At 48.4% G+C, this 23,002-nt stretch overlaps 1 protein-coding gene across 1 annotated transcript; it reads left to right on the top strand.

Annotated features, from left to right (window-relative positions):
- Window positions 1-11,593: 11,593 nt before the first annotated feature.
- UTP3 (UTP3 small subunit processome component) lies at window positions 11,594-13,227 on the top strand. Its single transcript, XM_090034798.1, has one exon. It carries the CDS (start codon window positions 11,729-11,731, stop codon window positions 13,160-13,162), a length of 1,434 nt encoding a protein of 477 aa, XP_089890924.1. The 5' UTR covers window positions 11,594-11,728; the 3' UTR covers window positions 13,163-13,227.
- Window positions 13,228-23,002: the final 9,775 nt, after the last annotated feature.

Raw genomic sequence — 23,002 nt, 5'->3', positions numbered from 1 at the left:
ATATCCTGAAAGGGGTCTGTGTAAAGGCCTAAACCCCAAATTCTGACAGAACAAAAGTGATGGGCATGTTTCCATGTCTGGTACAGCTACTGAGGTCAGTGTTGTATTTCTAGTATAAACTTGTCCCCATATATCAGCAGGCATCCCCTGAGGCTTCATAAGCAAAGCACTGCTAGGTCTGGGCAGGGTTAGGATGAGTCCTCTAACACCACTGGGTGCTGTGGAAGGACCTGAGCAGATGTCGGTAGCCCTTAGTCCTGCAAAATGGAAGGGGTCCTTTGCTCTGGAGATGCTTTCTTTTACAGAGGAGAGAACATGGAGGTTTTGGACTCCTGTGACAGTAAAAGTCCCACAGTATTTTCACAAAAGCGGGAATTTTTTGGCTAAATTCAATTCCGAAATTGTCTGCCATCATCCCCCTAAACAACACCCAAGTGCAGTATCCCTCTTTGACTTTAGACCTATGATGTTGCAAAAATGATGCTGTGTGTTCTTTGCAAGTTGCTCTTTTGCACTCCTGGGATGTTTAAATAGTGGATAAAGGGTGAATTTCACCTCTGTGCACAGGGTGGCACAAGGCCTATGCACTATTTATCATGCACTAAATCCACAAAGGCCTCCAAAGACAGTTGTTAACTGGAGTTTGCAGTCAGCAAAGAATGGCCTGACATCACAAAAAAGGAGTGAGAGGTTCTGAGGACACCTCTGAGATGCCTGACCTAACTTCAGCACTTACCTACCTATGCTAGCTTCTCATACAATCACCTCAGTGCCTTCCTCCACACAGCCTCTTAAAAATGGTACAACCCCTCAAGTTCATCTGCAAAGTCACCACCCTGTCCATGTTGTGCTGAATTTACATATACTTTTTCTGCTTGTTATATACCCTTTCCACAACCTCATCTCATTGTCTCTACCTCTTTTAGACTAGGAGCATCTCAGTGAAGAGATCTCCCTTTACTGAATGTTTGGAAAGCACTAAGTATGTAGCAGGTGCTGCAATAAAATATAAGATAATATATATACTAGTCTAAAGTGTTGAAGGAAATCCAGTTGTTTTGATTCTCCTATCACTTACACCAGTTTTACCATGTCACTTCTGACATCAGTGAAGTGACCCCTGATTTATTTAGCAAGTAGCGAGATTAGAAGTAGACCTAGAACAGGGGTAAGCAAAATACAGTTTGCGGACCAGATCCAGCCGACAGAGGAGATTTTGTCTGGCCTGCAGCAGTTCCCTTGGTCCTCATGGCCCAGCCGCCATCGGGCCTGTGGAACATCCTGCCTCTCCCTGGGCATGCAGGAGATCTGGGGAGGCTCTGCAGCTGGATTGCCTTTCTAGGCAGCCCAGGAGATGGTGGCACCTTCTGGTTGCTGCCACCAATGGCCCCAGCACTGTGGTACTGGCAGGGACCCATGAGCACAGCCTTGACCCCAGCCCACCCTGTACCCACTCTGCAATCAGCCCAGCAGTGGACCGCTCTGAACCAGCCAGAACCTGCGTGCACAGCCCCAACCTGGCCCCCCATGCCTGCTACTGACTTGCCTGCCCACGCTGAGCAGTGACAGCAATCAAGCAGAAGGGGCTGCTCAGCTTGGGGAAAAAACATCCCCCCCACTTTGCTGCTGCCAACCCCTTCTTGCTGCAACCAGTGGAGCTCGTGCCTGGGCTGCCCTATGACTCCTCTGCACTGCCACCACTGCCCCTCTGGGCAGGCTGGAGATGGCAGGGATGGTGGCAGAGAGGAGCCGCAGGGCAGCCTGGGCATGGGTTCCAGGAAGCTGCAGCCAAAAGGGCCCAGCAGTGGTGGAAGTGAACGGGGGTGCTTTTCCCTTGGGCCCAGCAGCATCTGCCCAGCCACTGCCATTGCTCAGCATTGCATGGAGCAGGCCAGTTCAAGGCTGTGTGTGCAGGTTCCGGCTAGTCTGGAGTTGGTCTGCTCCACCAGGCTGAGTCTGGAGCGGGTGCAGGGCAGGCTGGGGTTGGGGCTGTGCACATGGGTCTCTACCAGTACTATCTTTGGAGGTTTTTAAGACCTAGCAACACAAAGCCTTGGCTAGGATGATCTAGTCGGGGATGGTCCTGATCTGAGCAGGGGGTTGGACTAGATGATCTAAGGTCCCTTCCAACCCTAATTTTCTATGATCCTATGGTAGTGGCAGCCAGAAAGAGCCACTGCTGCTGCCAGGGCTGCCTAGAAGGTGGGGTGGACTAGGGTCAAGGCTGGGGCTGTGTGCTGTTGGCAGTGGCACGTGGGCTCCAGGCTGTTGTGGTGGTGGGGGATGCTCCCCCAAAACTACCTATGTGGCCTGTGGGCACAAATAATTGCCCACCCCGACCTAGAATGTATAGTCATCTTTGAAAATTACCAGTCATAGCTATTCTGTAAACTGGGGCAAAGAGAAGAAACAAAAAACTCCAGGGGAGATACAAGAAGAGGAAACTTGGACAAATGACTAGGGAGGAGTATAAAAGTATTGCTTGGGCATGCAGAGATGAAATCAGGAAGGCCAAAGTACAACTGGAGTTGCAGCTAGCAAGGGATGTGAAGGGTAACAAGAAGGGTTTCTACAAGTACGTCAGCAACAAGAGGAAGATCAGGGAAATTGTGGGTCCCTAACTAAATGGCAAAGGCAACCTAGTGATAGATGATACAGAAAAGGCTGAAGTACTCAACACCTTTTTCACCTCAGACTTCACAGGCAAGGTCAGCTCCCAGACTATTGCACCTGGTAGCACAGTTTGGGGAGGAGGTGAGTAGTCAGTGGCAAAAGAATAGGTTAGGGGCTATTCAGAAAAACTGGACATGTACAAGTCTATGGGGCCAGATGTTATGTGCTGAAGGGTGCTGAAAGAGTTGACCAATGTGATTGCAGAACTGCTAGCCATTATTTTTGAAAACTCATGGCAATTGGGAGAGGTCCCAGACTACTGGAAAAGGGCAAATACAGTCCCCATCTTGAAGAAAGGGAAGAAGGATCTGAGAAGCTACAGACCAGTCAGCCTTACCTCAGTCCCTAGAAAAATCACGGACCAGATCCTCAAGGAATTCATTTCTAAACACTTGGAGGAGAAGGTGATTAGGAAAAGTCGTCATGGATTTAGTAAGGGCAAGTTATGCCTGAACAACCTGACTGGCTTCTGTGAGACAACTGGCTCTGTGGATGTGCGAAGAGCAGTGGATATGATATACCCGGACTTTAGCAAGGCTTCTGTGATGGTCTCCCACAATATTCTTGCAAGCAAGCTAAGTAAGTACAGGTTGGATGAATGGACTGAAAGGTGGACAGAAAACTGGCTGGATTATCAAGCTCACAGGGTATCAGTCAACGGCTCAATGTCTAATTGGCAGCCAGTATCAAGTGGAGTCAGCCATGGATTAGTCCTGGGGCTGGTTTTGTTTAGTATCTTCATCAATGACCTCGAAGATGTGATGGAATGCACCTTCAACAAGTTTGCAGATGACACCAAGGCTAATAGCATACCGGGCTGCATTAGTAGGCATGTTGCCGGAAGATTGAAGGAAGTAATTATTCCCCTCTATTTGGCACTTGTGAGGCCACATCTATAGTGTTGTGTCTAGTTTCAGGTCCCCCAGTACAGAAGAATGTAGACCAGGGCAGGCAAAATACAGCCCATGGACCAGATCCAGTCCTCCCTACTTGCAATTTCATCTGGCATGCAGGGCCCCTCTGTAAGCCCTGGCCTTACCTGGGCTGCTCCTCTGCAAGCCACTGCCTCCATGCAGGAGGTACAGCTCTAGTTGCTAAACAAACATCCCCCCACCCCAGGCTGGCCTGACCTGCCCAATGCCCAAGGTAGAGCTAAGAAGCCAGACCTTGTGCCAGGACACTTGGTGGCTGTTTCCCACCTCCCTGCCTGCAAGAGTGGGAATTAAGGTACAGCCCTACTGCGCTGGGACTGGGGACTCCTGTTGAAGCTGGGCTGCGCTGGCCCCGCATGCTGAGGTAGCACAAGAGCTGTGGCTGTGGGGCCTGTGAGGCTGGCTCCACATGCTGCCACCATGTGCAGCCAGGGACTGGGGTGGGAACATGGGAGCTATGACTATGGACCCAGGCAGGCCTGGTCCTGCCTCCAAATGCGGCCAGGGACTCAGGTGGGAGCACTGCTGGGCCAGATTGGGCTGGCCACGCATACTGCCACCACCTACAGCTGGGGACTGGGGTGGAGGTACAGGGAGCTGCATGCTATGGGGCTGGGAGTGGCTGGCCTGACTTGCTGCTACCACATTCATCTTCAGGGACTTGCACACTCGAGGGACTCCACAGACCCTGCCCCCCAGACACCCCTACAACCTCCCACATACCTCACCCTCCACCAAACCCCCAAACATACCCACTCCCTCTCACAGCCCCCACACACATTCCTACACCCCCAACATAATCCCAGACACACCCATACCCTCCACACACACTCCCACACACCCCAACCCAACCACATGCCCCACACCCACACCATTCTCCCCTGCTCCCCCACACACCTCACACACTATACCAGTGGTGAGGTGTAAGAGGTGCATGTGGGTGCATGTGCACCCCCTGAGAGCATCAGTACAACCTCTGACTGGCTGCACTTGCCGCTTAGGTGATGGGCGGGGGAGGCAGGCGGGAATGCTGGTACCCACCCTGCAAGTACAGGCCAATTGCTGCAGCCACTCTTGGTAGTGGCTGCAGCAATTGGCCGCAGCAGTCGGGGCAGAGAGATTGGCCATGGGGAAGCCCCCTTCCCAATCAGCAGATTCAGCCACAGGGGGACCATGCCCTCACACCCCACCGCGCACACTCTGCAACCACACCCCCTTACTTCCCCACACAATATACAAGAGTAAGACTGTATTTTGAGTTGTTATGCAATCACCTTAAGATACATTATGCAAACACACATAAATCAGGACAATAATATATTTTTTAAATTAAATTAAAATAAGTTATATTACAAGTTTGATTTTTTTAGTCATGGCTGCTTTAGACAGGGGGGCACATGCCCCCCCGTGACCAATCCTGCTGACCGGGGGGAACCCCCGCAGACATTCCTGCAGACCCGGAGGTGGGGGGTCCACCCAGGTGATTGCACAAAGGCCAATCACTCCCAGAAGTGGCTGCAGCAATCACAGCAATTGACCGGTGCCTGCAGGGGGGGTACCGGTGCTCCTGCCAGACCCCCTGTTCATCACCTAAGCAGTCAGTGTGGTCATTCAGGGGGTGCCCCAGTGCTCTCAGGGAGCGCATGTGCACCCCCTACCTGTTGCCAGTGTTTTTAGTACATGATCTGTTTTTTTTCCAGTTTCAAGATGGCAACCTCCCATCCCCTGCTCCCAAAAGGAGTACTTCTGGGGCAAGGCGAGGGACTTCTGGTGGCAAAGGTCAGGGTTAGGAGGTGGGATGTCCAGTCCCAAGATGGCAACCAGGGGGGAGGGCATCCATCAAGAGACAGGGCTACCCTTGCAGCCTTTCACAGCTCACCAAAACTCATTAAGCAGCCCTCCAGCTGAAATAATTGCCCACCCCTGATGTATATTAATTGGAGAGAGTCCAGCAGAAGGCAATGAAAATGATCAGTGTGCTGGGGAACATGACTTACAAGGAGAGCCTGAGGGAACTGGGCTCGTTTAGTCTGGAGAACAGAAGACTAAGGGGCGATTTAGTAGCAGCCTTCAGCTACCTGAAGGGGGGGTTCCAAAGAGGATGGAGCTGTACTGTTCTTAGGTGATGGCAGATGACAGAACAAGGAGCAATGGTCTCAAGTTGCAGCAAGGGAGGTTTAGGTTGGGTATTAGGAAAAGCTTTCTCACTGAGAAGACAGTAAAGCACTGAAACAGGCTACCCAGAGAGTTTATAGAGTCTCCATCCTTGGAGGTGTTTAAGACCTGGATAGATAAAGCCCTGACTAGAATGATCTAGTTGGCCATGGTCCTGCTTTGAGCAGAGAGTTGGACTAGATGTGGCTTCCTGAGGTCCCTTCCAACCCTAATTTTCTATGATTCTAAAATAAGAACTCCTCATGGATCGGCTTTGTCTAGCTGTTGCTTGCTATGTCCAGTATTCCTACAGCATGCTAAGTGCTGTACAAATCTAAAAGAAGTCACAGGCCCGTCCTGAAGGAATAATCTACTAGCCAGAGTCAGATTTAAGCAAGTATATGCACCACAAAAGAGGAAAACTTGACAACAAAACTCACTGGCCTCAACAGCTGTGAATGGCACAACTGTAGAAAATGGCATTTTTACATGCAAGTGCAAGTCATTATAAAGAAGAAATCAATCAGTCAATCAAGTCTGTCCTTCCTATGTTTAGAGACATGAATTTCAAGTATTTTCTTGTCATTCATGTCATGTGACAAGACCAGAGCTGATACTTTTCTTGATCTGGCTGAAGGAAACCAGACAATGAGTAGTTTCAGTGAACAGGAAGACAGGTGTTAGGTACACGTCATATCTTCCTTTCTTTATTGCTGTCAGACTAATTCACTGAGAGGTGTTGCATCAGGCATTGCCAAAAGGCACCTAAAAATATGCACCACACTTTTCACATCAACAAAAAGAAGCTAGTTGCTTCCTCTTCCGAAGTCTTTGTCTACGTGGCATCATTCATTACTGATACCTGAATTGTCTGGGAAAATGTTCCCAAATAACTGCATGTAGCTGCCAGCTCAAACCTCAGCTTATGCCTTTGTGGATTTGTCAGTCCATGTTAAGAAGATTCCTTTTATAAAATATTGACTCCTGATTGAGAGAATGACGACTCAGTACATGATCTAGCTGAATCTCTATTCTCAAGTCACTATTTGCTCATGGCATTATAAACCGTTGTCTGGTTAGTCATCATTTTCCAATGCCTTCTAAGAGTCTCTGTCACTGCTTCTACTCCAAGGAAATACAGCTTGTCATTTATTATGACCAGGGATCCTGGCTTTTTTTGTTTAAAAATCACAAATTCTCTGATAAAATCACAAATTCTGTGATTAAAAAATTCCAAATCTGCATTTTTCCATGATTAAAATGAAATGCCTATATAGATAGTGTGTGTGTGTGTGTGTGTGTGTGTGTGTGTGTGTTAGTTGAACACAATGGTGTATTGATATATTTACAATGTTAAAGCAATTTGGAAGCCTACCAGTGCCTCAATCATTATAATTAAATAAATTCTAAATACCTATATATTTTGGCATTTGATTTTGTTTTTTTTATCATGGAAAATCAGAGCTTGCCCCCTTTGCTCACCAGGATACAAGACGAGCTGCAGCTGTCCCCCACACTGCTTTGTGGCCCTGAGCAGCCCTGCTATGTCAGTGCCCTGCCCCTGCCCAGGCTGTTGCCCCTCACTCCCAAGCTACAGCCCCCCAGCACCCTTCACTCCTGAGCTGCAGCCCGCTGCCCCTCATTCCTGACCCACAGCCCCCTACCCCACCCCCCAGTGTGTGAGAAAGAGGGTGGGAGTGTGGGGAAGGTGGGGTGTGGGCACAGACAATGCACTGGGGAGGTACAGGAGATGTGGCTGGGGGGTAGGGAGGGCACAGGCGATGCATGACGGGAACAGGGGAGGGCATGTGCCCCCCCCAGATTTCTGTGCCCACAGCAAGGTGTGGGGCTGCTGTTGAGCCAAACCAGCTCTGGGCAGGAGATGCTTCCATGGCCCAGCAGGCGGTACTTGGTGCAGGAGGGAGCACCTGCCACCATGGCCGCCAAGGTGCGGGGCACAACTCTGCACTGCCATTGTCATGCCTCACCTTGGCAGCCACGGTGGCACGACACTCCCTCCTGTGCCGGGTTCCAGCCACTGGGCTTCAGACGAGGCTCCTGCCCAGAGCTGGTCTGCCTGGCAGCAGCCTTGCACCCCGTTGTGCGTACAGAAATCTGGGGAGGGCACATGCCCCTCTGCCTCCACATGTATTGCCTGTGCCCTCCCTGCCCGCCCGGCGCATGGCCTGTGCCTCCCCACCCACCCCCACAGACTTACCTGGAGGGTGCTTTGGAAACTGCTCTCCACCACTGCCTGGCTGCCACGTGCATGTGTGCTCTGCCCTGAGTTCTGACCCTGTACTGTCACTGCCCTGTGATCCTGGCCCCAGCCTCCACCCCACTGCTCCCAGACACAGCTCTCCACCTGCCTGTGGCCCCACCCCATCCACCTGTCCAAGCATGCCCTGCCCACAGGAGGCCTGGGCTGGATGACCTTGCCTGCCCACCTGCTCTGTCTGGTGCGCCCAGTGGTGGATAAGGGGCAGACAGGCCAGGGTGCCCAAGCAGTGCGGCTAGATCTGGTGGCAATAATGGTGGCAGAGGCACTGGCAGTGGCAGCTAGACAGAGTGAGCTGCCACTGTGGGGGCCGACAGAAAACAGAGTGCAGCCCCACCCAGAATGGCAGGACTGGCCACACACACTATGGCCTGGGCTGCTCCCTGTGCCTGGGCCGAATGGAGCCAAAGGACCCACATGTCCCAGACAGAATCCCTTGGTAGGCCAGATCTGGCCTGCAAGCCATATTTTGCCCATCCCTGATTTAAAGGACTGTGTCCTGAAACACAGGCCTTTTCCAGATTTGCAGCATGGAAGGAAGATGTCCTACGGCAATATCACAATACTATGGCAGGATGATCAGGGGCATGGGGAGATTTCTGTACAAGGAGGATGCATCTACATGTACATTAATACACTTTTCCTAATGCACATTAAATTTAGTACCTCCATTTGAGGTACTAATGCACAGTAGTGAAAACACACATTTTAAAATGACATTTAATGTGCAGTAGCCTATTTTACGGCACATTACCCTAATTGCACTTTTTTATGGGATGTTTTAATGTGCCATAAAATAGGCTACTGCACTTTAAAGCGCACATGTAGATGCACTGGGAGCTACTAAATAAGTTAAGACTTTTCAGGTTAGAGAAAAGCTGACTGGGGGGGGTGAAAGAAGCCTATACAATAATGAATAATTAGTGCGGAGACAGTAAATATAGATTTAGTATTTACTGCCTCTCAGAATACTTGAATTAATGGACATACAAGGAAATAATTAGGAAACAGGCTTTAAACTAATAAAAGGAATACTTTTTTTCATACAGTGCACAAGTAATTTGTGGAGCTTATATAGGTACAGGATATTGTAGAGGCCAAGAATTTAACCAGGTTCAGAAAGGGGTTAGGCTGATTCATGCAGTTTAAGTCCATCAATAAATCTTAAACATTATACTAGGGCTGCAACTTCCAAATTAGGACTTCCTAGGCCTCTACATGTTGGGAGCTGTAAAGGAAGATGGTTGGGGACAGACTAGTTTGGACAGGCCCTGCATAAATACTAGTTCCCTTAGCATCCACTCTGTGCTACTGCAAGGTACAGGCCTGTTCGCTATGTAAAAGGGATGGTGGGCCTAGATCACCAGGAAACTTACCAGGTCACTAGGGCTGTGCAAAGCTTTGCCAGCCGTTTCATTTCAATGCTGTTTCGACTCGTTTCGAGCTCAAAACAGTGAAATCAAAATGAAATGAAAGGCTTCAAAATAGCCTCAAAACTAAATGCAGCCACTCGAAATGTTTTGAAAGTTTCAAAATTTTTCGAATTTCAAAGCAACCAGCCAGGTGGTGGGAGGCAGGGGAGAGCCAGGTCTGTTCTCCAAGCAACTCCACAGCCCCATGTGGCTCAGCCTGGCGGGGAGCGCAGCTCTGGTTCTCCCCACCTGCTGCTGCTGGGCTAAGATCTGTGGGGCTGGCAGAGCCAATTGGAGTGCAGCGCCGGCTCTGCCCGCCTCCTGCTGCCAAGCTATGCTCCGATTGGCTTTGCCAGCCCCATGGAGCTCAACCCAGTGGCAGAAGGCAAGCAAAGGTGGGGCTGCACTTTGCCTCCCACCCCTGGGATGAGTTCCACGGGGCGTGAGCCACTGGGAGCTGGGGAGGTGAGTCTGACCGCGGGAGGTGGAGAGCAGCCTGGCACTCCACTCCGCTTCCTCCCACCAGGCTCAGTTCCCCAGTGCTGCCAGCTGCTCAGAGCTGAGCCTGGTAGCGGAAGGCACTTCCCCGCACCGGGCTCAGTTCCTCAGTGCTTCCGCACTGCGGGGCTCCACTGCCACTGGGGAACTGAGCCCAGTGCGGGGAAGTGCCTCCTGCCACCCAGCTCAGCTCCCAGCAGCTGGCAGCACTGGGGAATACAGCCCGGTGGGAGAAAGTTATAGGTTGTTTTGTGCTTCCCCATTATAGCTTATAGGCGAAATGTCAAAACAGCGTCAAAACAGCAAAACCATTTCGACAAAACAAAACGGAACAGTGCTTTTGAAACTAAAAAAAAATCAAAACGAAACACTGTTCCATCAAAACATAACTTGAAGCAGAACGCTGATGTTTTGCACAGTCCTAAAGGTCACTAGATACATAATGATTCCTTGGAACAACAAAAGAGAAAAGCCTGCTTAGTGCACATGGCTGTATGGGCAGAGGCCTGCCTAGGAACTGGCAGCCTGCTTTGTTACAAGGGGGGGAACTAAGTGCGTGTCCACTGAGCCAGCATTGCCAGGTCTTAAATGTGAAATTACTGTACTGGAAGCTCAAAATTATCCCATTTACTGAAAAAACTACCATACACTGAAATATATGCAAACAAGTCTTCTAACTTACTTTATATTGTACCTGAGCAGTGAGCCAGTGAGAACTGGGTCTCAAAGCTGAAGCATTTACTTTGAGGCAAGCAGCCATATGAAAAGGTTGACAGCAAACCCAAAGACTTGCCTGGCAGCAGAAGTTAGAAGGATGTGAAGTCCTGGATTAAAGAGTCTGGGATGGAGAGTGTTTGCCCGTAGTATCTGGGGGCTTCTGAGGCCTCTGGGCTTTGGCCTGCCTGTAGGATGCCTACCGTTGGACTTGGGAGCATCTAAAGATAGGCCCAAAAGGGCGAGAGTCCGGGAGGGAGGCTGCTTGCTGGCTGTACTGCCATACGCAGTGTTTAGAACAGTGAGTGCTGCGTGCTCAATCCATATGGTTTCTGGAATGCCTGAGTTTTGCTTAATATGTGATTTGGAATCGATCTGGCTGATTTGACCTGGGACACGAAATTTATTATTAAAAAAAAAACCGAAAAGCCCAGCAAACCCACACGTGGGTTAAGACTCCCTCACAGTGACTTGGGTTTGGCACGTGCTGCATCAACCAGCTGCCCCCAAAATTATCGCGCGCGTGTTGAACACTTTCACCATTCCTGGCAGCGCACCGGGCTCTGGCTGCCATCCTGTCCAAACGTAGCAGTTACCGAGCACCCAGCAGCGCCGCGCGGAGCCCCGGGGCGAGACAACTGACGAACACCGAGGGCCAGAGGATCCTACCGAGTTGCCAGAGGGCGGAAGCCCAGCCCAACCCCGCTGTCACTGGAGGAGGCCAGCTCGCGGTGGAGGGTCTACGGGGGGGGGGGGGGGGGGGGGGGGGGGCGCTGTGCGCCGGCCACGTGACCGCGGGCAGTGACGGAAGGGGCGGGCTGCAGGCGGAAGGGGCGGGCGAGCAGCGGTAACCGGAAGTGGGGCGAGGGATCTTGAACGCATGCGGGTTGCGGCCGGAAGGGATCGCAGGAGACGCGCCCCGGAGCCGGAAGCGGGCGGACGCTTGAGTGAGTGGCGCTGGGGGCAGGTGTGTGTTGCCATGGTCTGTGCCGCACGCCGACCCGGAGCCGGAAGTGGGGTGTGAGCACACGTGGGCTCGGCTAGGCCCTTCGTTGCTCCGCTGCGGGATGGGGAGGCCGCGTCGCGCCCCGCCGCGCCGGGGGCCCCCGAAGCCGGAGAGCGATGGCGAGGAGGAGCCGCCGGCCACGGAGATCTTCCCGAACGAGGTGGACGATTTCCCCGAGCAGCAGCTGGCGAAGATGATGGGCGCCTTGGAGAGCGAGGAGGAGGTGGAGAGCGAGGAGGAGGTGCTGGGGCTGCAGCTGCCGGAGGAGAGTAGCGAGGAGGAGGAAAAAGATGAAGAGGACGAGGCGGAGGAGGAGGGGGATGAGGAGCTGTCTATGCAGAGTGACTTGGAGGAGCTGGACCGGGGCTCCGGGCTGCCTCACGAGCTCTCATGGGGCCAGCGGAAGCAGCTCTACTACGACACAGACTATGGGGCTGATGCCCGCTCCAAAGCCAAGCGGAGCCGTGAGGAGGTCGAGGCCGAGGAGGAGGAAGAGGAACAGGAGGCTCAGGTCATCCAGAAGCGGCTGGTGCAGAATCTGGGTGAAGATGACTATGGGCTGGATCTGGTGCAAGGTTACATGGCTGAGCAGCAGAAAGTCCAGGGGCAGGACAAGGGCCAGAAGATCGCTAAGGACTTACAGATGCTTTCCAAGAAAGAGCAGCTGAAGCTGCTGAGGCAAGAATCCCCAGAGTTACTGCAGCTGATCGGGGACTTTGAAGCTAAGTTAACTGAGCTCAAAGACAAGCTGCATCCACTCATACAAATGGTCAAAAATGGGATTATCCCGGAGGGGAAAGGCAGCCACTATCTGCAGACCAAGTACCATCTCTATTTGAATTATTGTGCCAATATCAGCTTCTACCTGGTTTTAAAGTCAAAGAGGATGCCAGTGCATCGCCATCCTGTTATTGAAAGACTAGTTACTTACAGAAATTTAATCAATGACTTGAGCGTTGTGGATCAGAAGTTATCAGCAGAAATTGAGCTGCTCCTTAAAGAATTCCCCAGTGAGAAGGAAATTGCATCAGGAAAGAAGGAAACCATGTTGCTGCTTCAGAGGACTGCTTGTAGAACTAAACCCAGAACTGTTCGTCAGACTTCCAGCGGTCAAGCTGCGGCAAAGGAACTAACAGATGATTCAGATCTGGATGAAGAGGCAGCCTTGAAATATTACATGGAGATGGAGGAGAAGGTAAAACTTAAGAGAAAGAAAAGGGAAGGCCAAAATACTATGGAAGGAGAACCTGTATTGGAAGAAGAGGATCCAAATAAAAAGAGAGGTGTAACTTATCAGATGGTGAAGAATAAAGGCCTTACACCCAAAAGGAAGAAGGCTGATCGTAACCCAAGAGTCAAGCATCGTGAGAAATTCCGTCGTGCCAAGATTCGTCGGAAGGGTCAAGTCCGAGAGGTGCGGAGGGAGGAGCAGAGATACAGCGGTGAACTGTCTGGCATACGTGCTGGAGTTAAGAAAAGCAGAAAGCTTCAGTGACATCTTTGTTCTTAGGAGCTGAAAACTGTGGGTGTGAACACAATAAATATATATTTTTAATGGGACACTGTGTCTTTTAATACTTAATGTAGACAGATTACTGATTTTCATTGAGATCATTTTTTGTTTAGTTAACTCTGTGCTAGCACCTATCTCCAAAACATAGTCCATAACAGCAGGCATATATGTATTGAGTTGGGATGCATCACAGAGGAATTTAGCAACTGGATGGGGCTTGGCAGTATTTGTTTAAGGATGAGCAGAGGAATGAAGTGCTCACAACCACTATGACCCTCTTTTATTTAGCATGTTCTGCTGGTCCAGCTGTTCCGAGCTACAGAGTTTGGTGCCTCTCTTTTGCTTAGTTCATCTTCATGTTCCATCCTATTCTCTGCTTCTTTGGAAAACTGGAATGTAATGTAAGAATTTAATTACATGCACAAATAAATCACTAAGGAAAGATTTAAATCTCGTAAACAATTAACACAATACAAAACCGATACCTTCAAAGCCCCAAAGAGTTTAATTCCTAAATTGACATACTGTATGTTCTGTGTGGATTATCCATAACATACTTTAAATGCTTTAGTTTTATTCATTAGCCATGAAATGGCTTAGTCTCAGCCTCTCTCTCCTTTTCCCTCCCCGCCCCCCCCCCTTTTTTTTCTTAGCATCATCTACACTTCCATTTTGGTAGGTAATTGTCCATCAACCTGTCTCATGCTGGTTTAGAGCTCAGCTGAGCTGTTACTGAAGGACAAGTTGGCTGACTCCATTCATTTAACATGCTCCTTGTGCTGTCCAGGGGCCTTGCTGTAGTTTTTACTAACAGTTAAACAAGGCTAAGCCCTGAGGCAGTACAAACTATTAGAAATTGCATTACTTGAGAAAGAGAGGGTTTTCCTTAAATGGGTGTCAAACTCTTCCAGCACATAGGTTGGATGAGTGGTGGTGTAGGGCCAGTCTGTGGGCTGGAAGTCCCTCAGCACGTTGAATCCAGCAGCTGCTTCAGTCAGTCTGAGCACTATGCGGTGTGTGGTGTGGATCCCAGAATGGGTGCCCTGTGCAGTTCAGTCTGGCTGGCAGTGGGTTGCAAGGATCCCAGACCAGCCGGAGCAGGTGAGTTGCTGCATGTGGTGTCCACCCTGTCCTGATTGCTCCACATGTGGTGCCTGCTTGGGGAACCACATTGCACATGGTGCTTCTTCCAGCTGTTCTGGAACCTATGCCATGTGTGGTGCTCAGACACTGCATGCAGCACAGGTCCTGACTGGAGCAGGTGCAGTGTATGGTGCAGTTGCAGAGCTGCCAGGGCACATGCCACATCTTGTGTTGTTTGGCCAGAGTGGGCACACTGCATGCTGCGCAATGCCTGTTCTGGCCAGTCTGGGATCTGTGTTACACACCCCCTTCCAGATTGCACTGTAAGCAGTGCCTGTTCTGTCTACTCTGGCATCTGTGCCACATGTAGCACTAGTCTTAGACAAGCTGAACCAGCTACTGGAGCCAGTATGATGGGGAGTAGGGGGAGGGTTGTGGAACTGATCCAGCCATGGCATGTGCTGTGCCCCATATGGGTCTGCTCAGACCCAGGGGCAGAACCAAAGACCTAAGAACAGGCAGTATGTTTCACACCCCTGCCTTACAAAAACCTGCAAAGTCTCCTGCGTTTCCCATGTGTTGGAGAACTGCAGTTCCTGTAGGTTAATCTTAGGCCAAAATTCCTTCTGGAGAGCATCAGTATATCAGCCTCTTGCAACAGACCAAAGTCCTACTTTTGACTATAGTGAAACAGTTTTGTATGAGGAAAGGTTCAGAGCCAGCATCATACCAATTTCTTTGGTCTTTGTGCCTGCTAACAGAGCATTCAAAAATATACACTTCAGAAAATGTATTGATGAAATTTGTTCTTCTTTTAAACAATGCTGAGGATATGTGTGTGCAAGTGTAGTTTCTGTTGTTCCAGAATCAGTCTCGAGTTTTGGCTTAGCTTGTGTCCCAAGCTAGCTGGCTGTGACTGTCCTTAAATCTATCTAGTGGCATGTATAAAATGAAAAGGTGGTTTCAGGTGGACATACATCTATTAATAATTCAAATTGCAAATTTGCTGTTGTAACTAGCGCCCTTCTGGCAATCTCAATGAAGAACCCAATAGCTGAGTGCTTGTCACAACTCTATTCTGTACTGAAAACAGTGACAGCCTGTGGATGACACTACAGTATCATTGAAATTAGCGATTTTTTCCTGCCCCACCCCCCAGAAGGTAGGATGGTATCTAACAACTTATATGAGTTGTGTGTTACTGCTTTAATCTTAGTTAGTATGCTTGCTGGCATAGTCTTTGATTAAGTAACAGCACTGTCTAGACATGGCTTGCTCTCTGTGTATGAAACTTTCGGATTTTTTGCATTCAGCCCAATCACTTTTGTGCTTGTTCCTTTAAGAGATGTGCTACTTATGCCTGGTGACCAGTGCAATTCCCTCAATAGTATACAGATGCTTGTGTTAAAGGAGAAAAAATGTTTGGTAAAAATGGCAAAACATAGGCTGACTGGAGTATGTGCAAGGGCCCATATACATTCAGCTCATGTAAACATGCAGAAGCTGGAGCTATGCACTGTGATTCTATACAGAATCTTAACTTGATATATGACTGCATGGTGCCAAGTCCTCAGCTGGGGTAAACTGGTGTAGGTGCGATGACTTCCCTGCCACTGCCTTTGTCCTTTAATGATGACAAATTATGATCAAATGCACCACAGTAGAAAGTGACTGCACCCATAGCATGGAGTAGAATTCTGAACAGAACCCGTGACTAAATTTAAACAGCACTTAATTGGTACTAATGTGTTGTAATAGTAGGAGTGGTAGGGAGGTGTTGATCTGGCCCTAGAGTAGCTGGGTGCTTGGAAGGGTACCTCCTAAGATTAGCAGGAAAGGAACTATTGCTGACAGCTCCAGGTGTCCAGGGAGCTGTGATGGCTCACAGCAGAGATGACAATCAACACAACTTGTGCCTATTTGTGGAACTGGGCTCTTGGCTGCTGCTACCTCTGAGTGGAGGAAGGAAAAGGACTGCAGGTGGGTGTAGGAATAAAAGTGTTTCACCATGTGGGCTGTGGATGTTTATATAGACACTAGCACAGGAGAAGAGGATTTCTGGAGTTGTTAAAACAAATTGAGAAAGGCATGTATTTTTTTAAAAAACTTTTTAGTTAAAGGGGTCTTGTTAAAGGAGGATTTGGCACTGGTGAGGCTGTGTCAACTTTTGGGCCCCCACGACAGAAAGAATGTGGACAAACTGGAGCGAGTCCAGTGGAGGACAACACAAATAGTGATGGGGCTGGGGTACATGACTTCTGAGGAAAAGCTAAGGGAATCAGGCTTATTTAGCCTGGAGAAGAGAAGTCTGAGGGGGGATTTAATAGCAGCCTTCATCTACCTGAAGGGTGGTTCCGAAGAGGATGGAGCTAGACTGTTTTCAGTGGTGGCAGGTGACAGAACAAGGAGCTATGGTCTCAAGTTGCAGCAAGGGAAGTTTAGGTAGATATTGGCATTGGTGATGCGTAGGGAGTGCACATGGGTGCACATGCATCCGCTGAGATTGGTGGTGCACTCTCTGAGACTGGTCAGTGGTGCCTGTGGGTGGCTGCTGTTTGCCCTCCCGCCCCCCACTGCTGACTGCACCAGTGGTGTCTGCAGGCAGTTGCTGATTGCCACAGGCGGCTGCCACTGCTGTCAGTGGCATCTGTGGGTGGTCGTTGACCACCAGTCAGCACTTGCCACCCCTTCCCCCCTACTGCCAACACTGCTGTGGCTGCCTGCAGGCAATCCCTGCTCAGCCCACCCTCACTGGTGCCATCAGTGTGGCCACCTGTGGGAGCTCCCCGCTTGCTGCCGTCACTGCCTGCAGGCAGTCGCTGTGCCCCCCCAGCCTTGGGAGACACAAGGCGTTCATGGATATTAGGAAAAATTTTCTTACTAGGAGGGTAGTAAAGCACTGGCATAAATTATCCAGAGAGGTGGTAGAATCTCTGTCCTTGGTGGTTTTTAACACCAGGCTAGATAAAGCTTTGGATGGGATGATCTAGTTGGCAATGCTTTGAGCAGGGAGTTGGACTAGATGACCTCCTGAGGTCCCTTCCAACCCTAATTTTCTATTATTCTCTTAAATGAGTGGCATGGCAAGTTATTGTGCCAACAGGTTTCTTCAACTATGATTTTTGTTCTGAAAAAATGTATAATAGTTAAAAAGTGAGATTTTGAAAACTTCTCTGTGTTGATTTTCTTGGGAGTAGAGTTAAAACATACATGGGCACTTCAGAAATCCACCTTAACAGTTTCCTGACTCTGGTGTCTTCTCATAGCTTAAGTTACAAGCAATAAAGCCTGTCTGCATGTGAAAGAGAATCACAAATGCTTGGCTATTTACTGTTGCCAGTAAGAGTTTTATAAGAAAAAGTTTAAAATCAGGAGTAGCAATTTTTGGCTTTCAGATGTTCTGCTGGCAGATGCTGAAATGCATACTCCTTGTAGTGATGGAGGCTTTCTTAAAAAGGGATGAATATTAAATGGGAATCTAGTTCTAGCCTTGACTCTGGAAGGAGTAGCATGTCCTCATAACTGGCCTTTATTTACTAAGTGTGCTGGGGGCACAATAAAAGATGAACTAGGTGTTCATGTACTTCTTAAACAGAAATAAACATCTCATAAAAATGATTTTCAGTTTAAAATACCGTTAAAGGTGCATCACATACTGAGGGAAGAAATGTATGTGGGAGAATTGGGGGCAAACTGAAATTATCCAAGACACCTTTGGGTTAACATTCTGAACTTGCCCAGAGTTATGAGAAACTGGTAACAATGTAGTTAGCACAATCTCTCTTCAATTCCAAATATTCCCTCTGGCTAGGAATGCCAGAATTAAAACTCAAGTATTATAAGCCTCCCTGAGCCATTCTTGAGCGTGGCAGCATATAAATAAAGGCAAATATGACATAGCAGCTTCACTTTTTTACCCTGCACCTTAGTCTTTCAAAGAATATTCTGACACCTGCGGTCTTGATTGTAGCATAAACATGACCCATGGACCAGATCTGGACTGTACAGCCCTGCCATCACACCCACCAGTACTACCCCTGGGTCTAAGCAGACCCACTTGGGGCATGGTGCGTGTTGGACCAGGCCTGTGGACAGGGCTTAGGACTGCTACACAGGTAGACGCATGTGGCACAGGTCCTGGAATGGGTGTTGCATGTGGCACAGTCTGGCCAGGGGTGTGTAGCACCAGTGGTGATGCATAAGGGGTGCACGTGCAATCCCTGAGAGCACTAGTGCACCCCTGACCAGCCACACTTGCTTAGGCAACAGGCGGGGGGCGGGGGGGGCGGCAGGTGGGAGCACTAGTGGCCCCCCTGCAAGCCCCAGCCAGGGAGTGGGAGCACCCTAGTGTTCCCAGAAGCAGCTGCAGCCACTTCCAGAAGCAGCCCCAACGACTGGCCATGGGGGGATGGGACTCTCCCCCTCCCTTCCCGGTTGATGGTATCAACTGTGGGGGACCCCCCCACACCACTAAGGGGGCACCAGTTGCCCATGTGTAGCACAGATCCTGGACAGGCCAGAGTAGGTGCCATGCTATATGTGGTATTCACCCTGACCAGACTGGCATGTATGCGTGCCGCAGCAGCTCCAGGCTTGTGCTGCACATGGTGCCTGCTCCAGCTAGTCTAGAACCTGAACTACATGCAGCACCTGCAAGCACCTCATATAATCTGTGTCCGAGATAAGCTGGATGGACCAGGTGCTGTGTGAGGTGAAATTCCCAGAACGGGTGCTGTAGGTGGTGCAGTTCTGCTAAAGCATCTACTGTATGTAGCGCAGTGCCCACTCTGGCTAGTCTGGGATCTGCACTACATACCTCTGGGTGGACTATGGTGCACAAAGGTCTCATTCCAGCCACTCTAGGATCTGTGCCACACACCGTGTGGGTCCAAGATTTGGTTGCAGCAGGCGCCAGATCTGGTGCTGATGTGCTGGAGGAGGGGAGGAGAGGGCTTCTATGGACCAGCCCTGTACCATTCATCTAGCATTTGACTCATCAGGAGTTTGACACCCCTGATAAAGACAGTATGTGGTACCCATCATGTCATAAAATTGAAAAATAAAATGACCTCCCTGCCCCACTGGGATCTTGTTCACCGCATGCTAATTTAGAGACCAAACAGTTGACATTATTTCAAAGGAGGAAAACATTTCTGTATTTTAAAAACAGCAAAATGGACTTATACCAAAGATTAACATTAAAGGGATTTTAAATCTTTCATAAAAATCATATAGTTCCTTTTTATAATAGCAGCTAACAAGACAAGAAGGAGACTTGAGAAATATTAAGGAGGTGATTGTAGTGAAATAGTGAGAGGCATGGAGGTTCCATAGGTAGCATTGTTTTCCTTATTCTAATAATGTCCTTATTGATGATTAGGTGGGGAAAATGGCATTTCCAAATTTCTTACCATTGCCACAAGGCATCATAGCCCTGCTACAATGTATTTGCTCCTAGGGATGGTGTACTTGCACTGATTTAGCAGGAGTTAAAGTGAGGCAGAGAGAAGAAGAACCAAATGGAGGCACCCAAGCCATTTGTCACACCCACATAGAATTTTTGCATGTTAGCTGCAAATTTGACAAATGCGATTTTGGTGATGGTCTGGACTAGATGTGGAACAGGGGAGGGGAAAGGAAAGGAAAAGAGAGGTATTAAATCACTCATTCCAGCCAGTCAGCTGAACCAGAAACTTTCCAGTTTTTGCTTGATGGCTAGAAAATAGTATTTAGAGGTTTGCTTTTGGGAATTGGCTCATAGGTAAAGTCAATATTGCATAATGATCCAGGGCAATGGCAAGGGTCAAGTGGTTTCTAAAAGTCTGTTTGTGACAGTTTCTTCAAGGCCCACTGTGTCTGATGCAGTCAAGCAGCCAGCAGACATAGGCTGGGAAATTGAAAATGTGTGCCACACTGTTCCATAACATGAGATAAGGGATGCTGCTAAATTGGCCAGGTCAAAGTGCCCAGTTGGAGAGCCCTTTTTCTGGTTTTGGGGAACAAAACAAATTAAGAGAAACTGGTAAATGCCCAGATTAGGATGTGTGCATGTGATGGGTTTGTGAAACAGGAATATGCTGACAGGACAGACCATGGACAGACAGTATGACGACCACAGGGAAACCAGTCAGCGATGCCCAGAGAGGAAGAGTCATCAGAGGGGGAGAAAGGATACAAAAGGAGGGATTTCACAGCAGCAAAAGGTCCCTGAGAGGGAAACATAAGGCCACTGTGGGCAGAAGGGACACCATCAGCCCATCTCACCTACCCCACTGGAGGAGGGTGTGCCTCAGCCTCTGCCCTCCAGGCTGCTGACATCTAACATTCCAGAGAGAACCTCAGAGTGAAGCTTGCATCCTGGCCAGATGTACCCTGACTCTGAACCCTGGGACTGGTAGATATAGACTTGTTTGCATTATTCTTATTGATACACAGTGAGAGCAGATAAAATTAGCCTATTATTGAATGGAGAGGTTGTGGTCAGGCTGAGGGTTTGAGTTTGCCTGGAACAAGGTATCTGAGTCATAAATCCAGCACCAACACTGATAGCCCCTTATTCTCCTGAGTTACACTCTTGAACTTGAACAGTCCACTCTTTAAGCAGAAGAGCTTTAAAAAAAGAATGGTTTGAGAAACATCAAGAGCACCTGTATAAACCATCAGTGAGAAGGGTATTTGCGATACCAGTAACTACAGACGTAGGGAAGATCACCTTTTCTAGTAGCTGTATCTAGTCTTTGCATCAATAACTACTAGCAAGCATTCACCTTTTATAGGTGGGACAAAGAAACAGTAGAAATGGAGAGCAGGACAGACTTAGAGAGAGGGAGAGAGAGAGAATAAAATCTGATGCTGGAAAATGTCACCATGCCCCTACATGTTCTGTCTACTGGCCTGGGCAAGTAACTGCCCAGAGTACGGGTGTATAAATTAAATGATAAAAGGAAGGGTAGGATGGATAATTTCTGATTTAATGCTATAAAGCCAAAACTGCATCTAAGGATTCTAAGAAATCAAATAAACTAACAGGGAATAAAGTAAACTAAAAACCCTACCAAACTATGGGTGATGAAGTATATGACTAATGTCAGAGCTAGACAAACCAGTCTCCTTAGGTTGCTGTTTTTGCAATTTTGTCACGTGGAACAAACAGATATTACACTGCAGTATGATGTGCTCATCCAGTCAGATGCCAAAAGTTATTAAGTGCAGGATATTTTTCACAACCTGTAAAGTTTTTCTTGCAGCCAAGGTTCAGGAAAAAAAGGTGTTGATGATAAGTGGAAGCATTAAGATTAGCATTAATCTTCACTGCACTGCCCTCATTTTGCAACTAGAAATCTAAGCACGTAGTAAAGTGACTTGCTTAGTGTTTTTATAAGGATGTCTGCATTGCAGAAAAAAGAATTGAACTTGGATACCCCTGTATAAGGCCTGATATGGCAGGACACTAATACTCTTAACAGTCTCCTGGAATCAGTAGGAAGTGAGGATACCCAGCACTTAGCCTTATCAGGCCCCTAACTGCAAGATTACCTTTTCTTTATATGCATTAACTTTTCTTTTGAAAATATACAAAGGGGTATATATGAAATGAAAGTGCTACTCAACTACTATGCAGTGTGCTTTGAGTGACAGCCCTTTAATGGGGTAAGGATAACAATTAGAAGATATTTTTAAGCTATGTGCATAACTGCTGAATTTAGACAATGAGGAAAGAAGGTGCAAGAGTGGTAGAAAAACTCTCTTTGGGGAGAGAGGGAGGAAACAGCTTGTGTGAAGAAGTCCAAGCTTTATACTCCAAACTGCTACAACTGGAATAAAGGAAGCTGGGTCATTTATCGTTATCCTAAATGTTGTCAAATTCTGCATGGACTTCCCTCCCCTCCCCACACTCATTCAAAGGGCCTTATAGGTAGCAGCGGTGCGGAGAGGACTAGAACTTATATTGCCTCCCTGGGCAACGATTCATTTGTATTTGCCTATGTGCTGACATATTTAATGTGCCCCAGACGCAGCTGATTCAGTTTCACAGACAAGATTTACTATGTGGGTTTGCACTGTGGTGTAAACCATAGCAAAATGTTAATTGCTAACTTCAATAAATCTGTTCTAAGAGTATTATGCTATTTAGGCAGTCTGCTAGAAAATTAGGAACTGTAATTTTGTTTTGTATTTCTTGAAAATTAAAAAATGTTACAATTGAAAAGGAAGCTCCTTTTGCAGAAAGATTCCATAATTGGGGCCTCCAGCTGGAGATTTTTGTTTGGGAATTACATCTGTATTCTCCGATGATAAACTTCTCCTTATTCATACTAGATGCTGTTTCTTGTCTAATCCAGGTATCAAAAACATATGGCCCAGGGAGTCATGCCATCTGATCTATGGGATACTGGAAGGATCAGGAATTCAGGGGCAGGGTATGCTGCTGAAATTGGGAGTCTGGAGCCCCAGAGGAGACATGTCAGCATTCAAGATGAGTAAGAGCTGCATTGATGCTCACAGCTTCCTGATATTACTTGTCCTGCCACTGGGTCCAGATCTGGCCCCCAGGAGCCCCACACCTGGGGGCTAGAAGAGTATGACACTCTTGGCCTCTCTTTCATACAGCTATGGCTTCAGATATCAACTTCCAAATCCAAGCCATGTGCTTGGTGTAGTCCATTAAAAATAAATTCAACTGAAAATATGATAGTTGGAGACTGTAAGTTAGTTCTGGCAACATATGTTGTTTACATT

The sequence above is a fragment of the Crocodylus siamensis genome, chromosome 2 (genome assembly GCF_052110815.1).
Source record: "Crocodylus siamensis isolate JL-2025a chromosome 2, ASM5211081v1, whole genome shotgun sequence".
Taxonomy (NCBI): Eukaryota; Metazoa; Chordata; order Crocodylia; family Crocodylidae; genus Crocodylus; species Crocodylus siamensis.
The sequence above is the reverse complement of the archived record's forward strand: the minus strand, read 5'-3'. Positions and strand labels throughout refer to the sequence as shown.

Bases quoted from the DNA above. Each gene is read 5' to 3' on its own strand.
- UTP3 (XM_090034798.1), top strand. From the start codon at position 11,729: ATGGGGAGGCCGCGTCGCGCCCCGCCGCGCCGGGGGCCCCCGAAGCCG.